The sequence below is a fragment of the Microcebus murinus genome, chromosome 27 (assembly GCF_040939455.1).
Source record: "Microcebus murinus isolate Inina chromosome 27, M.murinus_Inina_mat1.0, whole genome shotgun sequence".
Lineage (NCBI taxonomy): Eukaryota > Metazoa > Chordata > Mammalia > Primates > Cheirogaleidae > Microcebus > Microcebus murinus.
In genome coordinates, this window is record NC_134130.1 from 1,193,482 (window position 1) to 1,204,974 (window position 11,493).

Sequence of the window (11,493 nt, forward strand, 5' to 3'; positions counted from 1 at the left end):
GGAGGACCTGGGCCCAGGAAAAGGGATGCAGCTTCCACTCTGGGGGCAAACCCTACATGCTGGGCTGTGCCCAGTGGTTTCTAGTCCCCAGCTGCCACCATGCTTGCTTGTTATTATCAGTGGGAAGGGGAGGCACCCTCACGCAGTGACACTGAGACCAGGTAAGGGACCAAGACAAACCACCTCTGCAAGAAGACACAGACACACTCTTTAAGTTAGAATAAAAAAAAAATTCCAAAAGAAACAAAAACCGTTTGGTATGCTCCAGCCCCTTGCTCCCTTCCCCAGCGCCAGGTCAGTCCAGTGTGATTCCTACGGAAGCCAGGGCTTCGGTGGCCCAGGTGGGACAGAGGGTGGGGTCCCCGTACATGGTGCCCATGAAGTTGCGCACGAACTCAGGGAAGCGCTTCTCCACGATGCTGGCGCGCATGGCGCTCATCAGCTGCAGCTGCAGGGAGGGGTGTCGGCGTCAGCAACTGGCACCCGGGAGGAGGCCCCTGACTGCCCTTCCCTATCCCGGGGCACTGGCCCACCTGGTAGGCGATGTTGTGCACAGTGAGGTGGTGCAGGGCGGCCGTGTTGTCGCTGTGCAGCAGTGCATGCAGGAACGCCCGGCTGTGCCTGCGGACGGGGGGTGGGGGTGGGGGAACAGCTCAGCAGAGCCCGCCCTGGCCCCATCCACACCCTCTCTCCTCCTCAGCCCTCCCACCACCATCCTGCCTACTTCTGGCAGGTCGGGCAGGTACACTCGGGGTCTATGGGGCTGAAGTCCTTCTCGAACAGCTTCTTCTTCAACTGCAGGTTCCCGGTGGGCACCAGGGCGGAGCCAAAGCGCTGGGGGGGGGGGGGAGGTGGGTCACCCAGGTCTCCATCCTCCCGAGCCCCACCCTTACCTTAACCCCCCAACCCCAACCCCATCGCCCTCTCAGCCCCTGCCCAGGGCCTCACCGCAGTCCGAGTGGGGAAGACACAGTCAAACATGTCACATCCAAGAGCCACGCAGACCACCAGATCCGTGGCATAGCTGGTGGGGGGAGCAGAGAGCCTCTAGCCGCGGCCCCGGCTTCCCAGGCCCCTCCCAACACTGACTCCCCTGGACTGGGCCACATTTCCTCAGGACTGCCCCCAGGGGACAGCCACGTGCTCCTTAGTCTCCTCCCCAAGCAGGGCAGGATGTCCCCAGGAATCCTCTCCCCGTAGGCGAGCCTCTGTCTCCCTCTTAACGTACCCGACCCCCATCAGGTATCGGGGCTTGTCCTTGGGCAGCTGGGAGGTGCTCAGAGCCACCATCTTCCAGAACTGGGCCTTGCTCTCCCCGCCACTCAGGCCACCGATGGCGAAGCCAGGCACGTCCCTCTTGGTCATCTCTGAGGGCACCCGGTGAGGTGAGGGGTGACCAGACAAAAGGAAACCTGTCTTGTACTCCTCCCAGGGAAGGACCCTGCCAGGCCCTCCACTGTCCCTTAGGGAGAGACAGAGAGACAGACACAGGCAGATGGTCTGTCTGGGAGGAGGGGCTGGCTGGTGGTCTCAGCTTCCATTCGCGAGCGCCTGCCTTACGCAAGACCCTCTCCTACCCTGAGCAGAGGCGCTCCTTTAGCTGAAAGCTTTGGGGCCACATGTGGGGCAGAATTTTCCAGATTTGAGAACAGTGAACATCCCATATGTTGAGTAATAGCCAGTCATCAAATACCATAACATTTCTGCAACAAAATATGTGAAGCTTGCCAGGCTGAGTGGCTGCTGCCAAGGCTTTGGGGACCCAAGGCAGGAGGATCACTGGAGGCCAGGAGTTTCAAACCAGACTGGGCAACAGCACTCTACAAAAACTTAAAAAAAAAATTTACAGGACACCAGGTGCCGTGGCTCACGCCTGTAATCCTAGCACTCTGGGAGCCGAGGCAGGCGGATTGCTCAAGTTCAGGAGTTTGAAACCAGCCTGATCGAGACCCCGTATCTACTATAAATAGAAAGAAATTAATTGGCCAACTAATATATATAGAAAAATTAGCTGGGCATGATGGCGCATGCCTATAGTCCCGGCTACTCAGGAGGCTGAGGCAGGAGGATTGCTTGAGCCCAGGAGATTGAGGTTGCTATGAACTAGGCTGATGCCATGGCACTGACTCTAGCCTGGGCAACAAAGTGAGACTCTGTCTCAAAAAAAAAAAAAAAAAAAAAGAGTGGTGGCTCACACCTGTAATCCCAGCATTCTGGGAGACCAGGGCCCGGGATCCCTTGAGCTCATGAGTTCCAGACCAGCCTGGGGGAAATGAGATTCCATCTCTACTAAAAATAGGAAAAATCAGCCAGGCATGGTGGCATGTACCTGTAGTCCCAGCTACTCGGGAGGCTGAGGCAGGAGGATCACTTGAGCCCAGGAGTCTGAGGTTGCTGTGAGCTAGGCTGACACCACAGCACTCTACCCTGGCGACACAGTAAGACTCTGTCTCCCAAAAAAAATGACTTCGTGGAAGGGGAAGGGAGGAAGGAGAAGTGTGAGGGCAGAGTGGGATTATAACATGACACCTTCTAGGCAGGTGGCCCGGAGATCCGCGTCCAGTCCACCCTGGATGATGGCGAAGAGGTTCTGCTTGTCTGGCCGCCGATGGGCTGCGATGCAGCGGTCCAGCCAGCGGATTGACCTGCAAGAGGGCCCCGGTCACCAGGCTGCAGGACCGGGACACCCTGGCCCGACACAGGCATGCACACACCTGTACATGGCCTCCTCCACACGTGGGCCCGTCACAGTGCTGCTGACGACATCATCCAGCTGCATGATGATATCCGAGCCTTAGGATGAGACAGGAGCTCTATCACTGGGACGCCCCTCCCTGTTGCTGGGGACAAGTTGGACCCCTCCAACGCCCCCACCACCAGAGTCTTGCTGACTCCCAATCTGTTTACACGGCAGCCCCGAGGGAGCTGCTCAAAATGTGCATGGGACCTTGGCCCTCCCCAGCTCGAATCCTGTCCTGTCACGTAGAATAAAATCCCCAAATATGCAAAGTGACTCCTCACTGCCCCATCACAAGACAGGGAAGCCACACATCGTTAATACGGCTGAGCTTAAATAAAGCTGGCATAGCCCTGAACAAAATGTTCCTTTCCCACGATTCCAACACCCAGAGACTTTTCTAGATCAAAGCCTTTGGCAGAACACAGGATTTCTACTCCTCTGCAAGATACTATGATGGTGGATACACGTCATTCTATAAATTTGTCCAAACCCATAGAATGTAGGACACTGACAATGAACCCTAGTGTTGAACTATGGACCAAATGGAACTAGCAGCTGCCCAAAAATGCAAGGAACTGAGAAAAAGATAAAGTGACAACACAGAGACACAACCAGCCCCACACAGGCCAGAACAGCCCTTGTCACAAAGGCCTCAGGCATCCAACAAGTCAAATGCAGAGACCTTCATACAAACAAACAATATAGATGAGAAAAACCCTTTTACTATAGTGGAAAATCTGATGATTTGGCACTGACTGGTCAAGAAATGCATAAAACCCTTATTTCAAAAAGGGGAAATGGGAATTCATTCTCCATTTTTTGTTTTTTTACATTAAAAGAAACAAAACTTCAGGCAACGAAACTATATAATACTACAATGGTGGACTGTGTCGTAATACATTTGTCCAAACCCCTTGAATGTACAAAACCAAGAGTGACCTCAAATGTAATGTAGGCACATTGGGTGACAATGGTATATCGGTATAGGTTCATCGACTATAATAAGTGCACCACTCCAGCGGGGATGAAGTCAGTGGAGGGGGCTGTATGTATGGGACAGAGGGCACATGAGACTCCCTGCACTTTCCACTCAGTTTTGCTGTGAAGCTAAACCTGCTCAAAAAAATAAAATCCATTAAAAAAAACAAAGGGAGTGCTTTTTCATATGCTACGGTACATTCATTTGGCAGCAAAACTTGAGATGATTAAAATCTCTCTTAAAATCCAATTTAGGGCCGGGCGCGGTGGCTCACGCTTATAATCCTAGCACTCTGGGAGGCCGAGGCGGGCGGATTGCTCAAGGTCAGGAGTTCAAAACCAGCCTGAGCGAGACCCCGTCTCTACCATAAAAATAGAAAGAAATTAATTGGCCAACTAATATATATAATAAAAATCAGCCGGGCATGGTGGCTTGTGCCTGTAGTCCCAGCTACTCGGGAGGCTGAGGCAGTAGGATCGCTGAGCCCCGGAGATTGAGGTTGCTGTGAGCTAGGCTGACGCCATGGCACTCACTCTAGCCTGGGCAACAAAGTGAGACTCTGTCTAAAAAAAAAAAAAAAAAATCCAATTTAGTTTCTTACCAACAAAAAGGGCTAGAAAACAAATACAATTTAGTATGAAGATTCTCAAGTGTGAATCCAGTAAAAGTGAAGCGTATATACCATGGGATTCCACTTCTAGGTAGATACCTAAAGAATCCAAAGCAGGGACTCAAACACCCTATGCTACATTGCAACCTCAAACTCCTGAGTTCAAGCCATCCCTCTGCCTCAGCCTCCTAAGTGGGAGGTGCCTAGCTGAGACTACAGGCACATGCCACCATGCCTAGCTAATCTTTCTATTTTTTTGTAGACACGGGGTCTCTCTTGTTCAGGCTGGTCTCAAACTCCTGGCCTCAAGCCATCCTCCCTCCTCAGCTTCCCAGAGTGCTAGGATTATAAGCATGCATGAGCCACCACACCTGGCCAGGTTTCTTTTCTAACATGTTTTATGCAAATAAAAACAAATCATATATGTGTTTTGGATTTTTTTTTTCATACCAATGGAAACATACAATACCCTCTACCTGCACTTTTTTCCTAATTGTGACATTTTCACCAACGCCTGTATCCCTTGTGTACTGTACGCTCCAAGGATGGTGTAATACAAGGAGAATCCCAGCCCCAAAGCTAGGCGTGGAGGCCAGAGAATCTCAATACAGAGGGGCCTAAAAGCATTCACAAGGTCAGGTATCCCCCACTGAGCTGGCTCAGCTAAAGCTAAGGAAAAGGAGTGACTGATCCCAAACCACACAGCACCTAACGATCGGGGCCCACCACCCCTCCCCTCCCAATAGACAGGAGAAGGGGCGGCTCCCAGGGGTCTACTTACCCAGTGCGTTCTGGATCTGCACCGACTTCTCCGGGCTCAAAAGGGTCTCATCACCGTCGTAGGGGGAGCGGAAGCGGACGCCTTCCTCTGTCACCTCGGACAGAGACACCAAGGACACCATCTGGAAGCCGCCGCTGTCCTGGGGGAAACCCCACCGCAGGGCTGTCACGGGGTGGCGACGGGGGACCCCTCACTCCAGAGAAGCGTCCTCGGATCCCGGCCCTGACCCCACCTCACCGTCAGCAGATTATGGGGCCAATTCATGAAGCCGTGGAGACCGTGGGCTTTCTGGATCAGCTCCGGGCCCTGCGTTGGGGGGAGAAAATATCAGTTTAGGGGCGAGCACGACCCTGGGGGCTCGTGTTGGAGGATGGGGCTGAAAGACCCGTGTCCCCGCTGCTCTCTAACGCCCAGCGCAGGGCCTGGACCACCAGGGGTGCGCAATACGGTTTGTTGATTGACTGTGGGAGGCGTGCCGGGGCCCGGAGGACGCCCCCTGCCTCCCCACGCTCCGCCACCGCCCCGCGCGGGTAGACCCCACCCACCGGCCTCAGACCCAGATGGTAGGTGTTGCCCAGGCAGATGCGGCAGCCCAGAGCGTCCAGCTGCTCGGCCGTGATGCCCTTCATAGTGGCCTGCGTGCCCACTGGCATGAACACTGGGGTGGCCACCGGCCCGTGCGGCAGCCGCAGCTCGCCCGCCCGGGCCCTGGAGCGGCTGCACTCGGCCACCAGCCGCATGATCCGCGGAGCCGAATCCAGGGAAGCCGGAGAGGCCGCCGCCGCCATCTTGACTGCCGGAACCACGTGAGCTGCGGAACCGCGTGGGCGGTGCCATATTGGCCTCGGTCACGTGACGCGCGTCCCGGCGTGAGGCCCTGGGAGAGCGTCAGGGAACCATGACAACGGACGTCGGCCCGGCTTATCAGCGCCCTAAATGGAAGAATCAAAATTGTTCTGTGTATAAATCCCCTTCCTGGCACTTTGTGCCGTACAATCAAAGCCTCTCTGAGCAGCGACTTGATCCTGCGCAAAACGTAGAGAATTGCATCATCTCCGTGTAAGGACGCTGTAAAGATTGAATGAGAACGGTGATCTCTACAGTGCCTGGCACAGGCTTTAGTCTTTTTTTTTTTTTTTTTTTTTTTAGACAGAGTCTCGCTTGTTGACCAGGCTAGAGTGAGTGCCGTGGCGTCAGCCTAGCTCACAGCAACCTCAAACTCCTGGGCTCAAGCAATCCTTCTGCCTCAGCCTCCCGAGTAGCTGGGACTACAGGCATGTGCCACCATGCCCGGCTAATTTATATATATATATTAGTTGGCCAATTAATTTCTTTCTCTTTATAGTAGAGACGGGGTCTTGCTCAGGCTGGTTTCGAACTCCTGACCTCGAGCAATCCGCCCGCCTCAGCCTCCCAGAGTGCTAGGATTACAGGCGTGAGCCACCGCGCCCGGCTTTTAGTCTTATCTTGATCATTGCTTTGTCCCAAGAGCTTAGAAAGGGACCTAGCAGACGGTAAGTGCTCAATAAACATTAGTTTATTTAATAAAAGAATGAATGCTTTTATTTACAGATTTACAGAAGGGGAGGGTAAGACCCAAAACCTGACATTTATTCGTTCACCTATTTATTCAGTGTCCACCTGTATATGCATCCCCCACTAGCGCCAGGCTCCATGGCACACAGGGGTAAAGGAGGCGCGGTCACGAATTTATCGAGCGCTGTTTGTGTTCCATATATAACAACAATAGCTAATATTATATAACATACAGTAACCGTTCTCCTTGGAAATGGAGTAGATATCGTTCCTCGCCAGCAGAGAGCGCCACTGACCCAGAACATTGCCTCTCAGATAACAACGGTTCTAAAAGGCCAAAGATTTATGCGACCTGAAGAGAAACCAGAGTATAACTGTTTTAAACGGGGCTGCTCTGGGCAAAGACTAGCCGTCTAGGAACCGCAAGCTCCCTCTCCTGTAAGAAGTCTAATGATGCCAGTTTCCCAGGCTGGTGGAGCATCCACTGTGAGCACCCACCTGGAAAATGCCCCTTCAAGGAGGCCCACCTCAGGGCCTTTGCACTTGCTGTGGCTGTCTTCTGCAACATTCATCCTTTCTGAATTCCCCATGGATGGCTAATATGTTTCACTGCTGTTGCTGCACCTCAGGAAATTTTGACAGCCTACGCTAATGTCCAGAATACTTCTTTCAGGTGACACATGAGGTTTCATTGAAGGAAAAAAAAAAAAAAAACCACTCCTGGCTGGATGTGGTGGCTCACACTTGTAATCCCAGCACCTGGGGAGGCTGAGGCAGTGATGGATTGAGCCCAGGAGTTTGAGGTTGTAGTGAGCTATGATCAGGCCACTGCACTCCAGCCTGGGCAACAGCGACGCCCTATCTAACAAATAGGTAGACAGTTAAACCAACCACTGCTTATTTATACATTCTCCAGTCAATGGATTCATAGATTTGTGGATTTTGTTTTATTTTGTTTGGTTTTCTGGTTACCATAAACAACACTGCTGTGACCATTTGTGCATGGACCTCCTTGCACCCCTTTGCAAAATTCCTAGTAATGGAATTGCTGGCCCCTAGACCTGGTGTATATTCAATTGTACAAAGCAGGGCCACCTTTTTTCAATGTGATTGCACCAACTGACACCCGCAAAGCAGCTTTAAAAAGCTCCTTTTGTATCACATCTTTGCCAACTCTTGGTATTTTCAGAACTCTTAAATTTTGCCAGTCAATTCTGTGTGAAACGGTGTCTCATTGGGTTTTTAATTTGCATTGCCATGATTCCAACTGGGGCTGAGCATCTTTTCCCATGTGTGAATCATTTTTGACAAATTTCAATACTCAGCTTAGGTGATTTGGCAGTCAAATTCAACATGGAGGCTGGGTGCGGTGGCTCACACCTGTAGTCCCAGCACTTGGGGAGGTTGAAGTGGGCGGATCACTTGAGCTCAGGAGTTGGAGGTTGCAGTGAGCTATGATGATGCCACTGTACTCTAGCCTGGGTGGCAGAGCAAGACCCTATGTCAAAAATAAATAAATAAATAAATAAATAAAAGAAAAATTCAGTATGACTGAACTACCAATCACTTCTTTTCTTAATTTACTGTTTCAAATTTTGTAAATACATTTTTCAGGTGGACCATTAATACAAAATGGTTGTCTTTGGGGATTGTGATAACAGTCTTCACTGAACTTTACTGCACTTTTATGTTTTTTGCAGTTTTCTGTATTTTTACTATTTCACATTTTAACGTGTGCAGCATATTCAGAAAGTGTGTGAAAGACAAACTCGCTCTTCCCCATCCACCCAGTTGCTACCTCAGACTTTCTGGTAGCATGTTTTATTAGATTCTTGTGTCCTTCCAGTATTTCTTCATGCAAACAGAAGCGAATACAAAGCTAAAACCATATATGTAGCCCTTTTACACAAAAGGAGGCCTCTAGTTACCCTGGTGGGCTGCACCTACCTTTCTGTCTGCACCTTGGAGACCATCCCATAAGTGAAGGCGAACGCATCTTCCATCTCTGATACTAATCCATCATGGTGGGTTTTTTTTGTTTGCTTGCTTGTTTTTAGTTTTTGGTAGAGGAGAGGTCTTCTCTATGGTCATATCATGCTAAATGCCCAATCTTGTCTGATCTCGGAAGCTAAGCAGGGTCAGGCCTGGTAAATACTTGGATGGGAGAAGGGGTCTCACCATATTGCCCAGGCTAGTCTCAAACTCCTGGGGGACTCAAGTGATCCTGTCTCCTTGGCCTTCCAAAGTGCTGGGATTACAGGCATGAGCCACTGCATCCTGCCAGCATGCTGACTTCTGATTGACCCCTGTTCTGGGAATGCCTCTAAGATTTCTACTTTATCTACTGTTACATAAATCCTGTCATTAGATGGGAACAACCTTGACCATAAATCCTGCCCTTAGGCAGATGCACACAGCACTCTTGCCTTTCCTTGAGGGGTGACTTCAGTTGGGCTGCACACTGCTTCCCTGCAATGTGTGAGCCCTGGACATGGGTTCTGTTTGTAAATCCCAATGAAATGTTTCTTCCTGAGAAATTGCATATGTCAGCCTCTTTCTTCTGCTTCTCTGCTTCCCAGGCCTTTAGGGGTAGGCCTGGATAAACGGGCTCACCGGGGAACATCATCTCAGTGCATGGTCTTTTTGTTTTTTCAACAGCTGCCTATTATCCCAAAATATGAGTGCACTAGAATCACCTATGGACTGCTCTGTTGATTTTCACTTGAGTTGTAATTATTTATTTTGAGACAGAGTCTCACTCTGTTGCCAGGGCTAGAGTGCCATGGCATCAGCCTAGCTCACAGCAACCTCCACCTTCTGAGCTTAAGTGATCCTCCTGCCTCAGTTTCCCAAGTAGTTAGGAATACAGGCCCGCACCACCACACCTGGCTAATTTATTCTATTCTTAGCTGTCTGGCTAATTTCTTTCTATTTTTAGTAGAGATCAGTTCTTGCTCTTGCTCAGGCTGGTCTTGAACTCCTGAGCTCAAGCAATCCTCCCACTTTGGCCTCCCAAGTGCTAGGATCACAGGCATGAGCCAAGTGGACCCATTCTGCTCAAGAGTCAACTATAACCCAGGTGTGGTGGCTCATACCTATAATCCCGGTGCTTTGGGAGGCTGAGGTAGGAGGATCACTTGGGGCCAGGAGTTTGAGATCGGCCTGGGCAACATAGTGAGACCCCATTTTTACAAAAACAAAAACAGAAATGTAGGTGATTCCAATATGCAACCAATGTTGACTTTCAGTAGTTTAAGTTCCAAAAATAGCATTTTATTACCTCACCAGATCTGAGAATCTTTGTCCTTTACAGGGCACCCTTCTCATCCACCTCTCACCTGTTCACAACTCTTGATTACCTGAACCCTCAGTTATGTTGCAGGGAATCCTCTGGACTTCGGAATGCGATCACATGATTGGATGGCTGGCTGGTTGGATTAATGGTTGCCTGAACTTGCTGTTCTGAAACTGCTACAGCCTCTGCTTCTTTGGCTACCTAACACCTGACCACCCTGGCCTGCCGTGTCTAGGGAATACGGTATCTGTTAAGGCCAAGGCTACCTCTTGCAGAGGGTGCCATCGCCAGACACTTTCCCAGCCCTCACTGCAGGGAAGAAGCACAAGGCTTCGTGTCTGCAGCGCGACCTGGTACCAGGGTGGGGCCTGCTTAGCAGAGCGTCCAAGGAGGTGAGTTCTATCATTCACCCAGAGGTAACCCGAACCGGGGATAGGGCGCAGCGGAGGCTCAGTGGCACCTACTTGAGGATGTTGGGTCGGCTCCCCTGGGGACGTCGTGGGCCGGCTGCTGGAGGCGGCAACTGGGGCACGGGTTCAGCACGGCGGACAGCGCTGTAGCGTTGCCTGGAGACCCAGGACGCAGCGCCCTGGGGGCGTGGCTGCCGGATGTCCCTGTAGCCTTCGAGCGCTCCACGCATTGGGCGACCAAGCAGGGGCAGGCCCTGTGACTACGTCCTATTAGGAGAAATTGCCGACGGCGCTCAAAGACCAAGAGCGAGGCATTCAGAGAGCGGGACGCGTTAGGGCGGAGTCTGCGAAATCCTACTAGGAGGCGACGTGTTAATTTTGAACAAAAGGGGTGGTAAACACGGGCTGCCTGGGAAGTTTCACAAAGGCTTTACTGCACATGTGGGGCCAGGATTGGGAACTACTAGACTCCCAACTTGCCTTTTCTGGGACCTTCTATGGCTGTCCAGGGGAGCTCTAAACCACGGAATAGGAGAGCTTAGGGAGTGGGTCCTGAGGTCCGGGGACCCACACAGGCAGGACCTGAATTTCTGATCACTACAAATCGGTGTTGGGGTTGGACACAGGGGTCCTGGAGCCTGAAGGCTGCTTGCTGCAGCTTGTCCGACTTTGGTGTGGGGCTGACCCTCTGCGGTCTGCTCCCCCCTCCCACCTCCACAGCCAGGCTGCCACGGCCCCGGAGCACAGGCGCCAGCGCTTACTAGGGCTTGTGATCTCAGGGGATGACCTCCACAGCGACTCCCTGGACAGTCCTGGGACCCCCCCTTCCATACAAGGGGATGTCCCTCTGAGGCTCAATATGGGCCATGCAGTTTTGAACCCTCTCCGTGCTGGAGCTGTTCCCTTACCTAGTCCCGTGCACCCTGCACCTAAAATCAGTCAAAGCTCAACTCCAGTGTCCCAGACCTCAGGCCTCTCTGCTGGTCTCCCGCCCCCTTCTCACCCCCAGCACACCTCTGCCCAACAGCCCCAAGAACTGTTGTTAGGCATAAATTGGCCTGGGGTCTTCCCAGCTCAGAATCCTTCCACGGCTCCCCACTGCCCTCAGAACACTGGCCCCCAGCCCTCTGCCTGGCCCTGCA

General features: G+C 51.9%; 1 protein-coding gene across 2 annotated transcripts; it reads right to left on the reverse strand.

The window, feature by feature from the left end:
- Positions 1 to 186: 186 nt before the first annotated feature.
- QTRT1 (queuine tRNA-ribosyltransferase catalytic subunit 1) lies at positions 187 to 5,938 on the reverse strand. Of its 2 annotated transcripts, XM_012790629.3 has the most exons (10): positions 5,656 to 5,937; positions 5,348 to 5,416; positions 5,111 to 5,249; positions 2,715 to 2,793; positions 2,530 to 2,645; positions 1,229 to 1,367; positions 949 to 1,024; positions 725 to 834; positions 534 to 621; positions 187 to 448 (listed from the first exon to the last, which is right to left on the reverse strand). In XM_012790629.3, exons 1-10 carry the CDS (start codon positions 5,896 to 5,898, stop codon positions 296 to 298), a joined length of 1,212 nt encoding a protein of 403 aa, XP_012646083.1. In that variant the 5' UTR covers positions 5,899 to 5,937; the 3' UTR covers positions 187 to 295. The 2 variants fall into 2 exon arrangements, with proteins under 2 accessions (XP_012646083.1, XP_012646085.1); XM_012790631.3 differs by lacking the exon at positions 725 to 834 and having other exon boundaries at positions 5,656 to 5,938.
- Between the last annotated feature and the right edge of the window lie 5,555 nt (positions 5,939 to 11,493).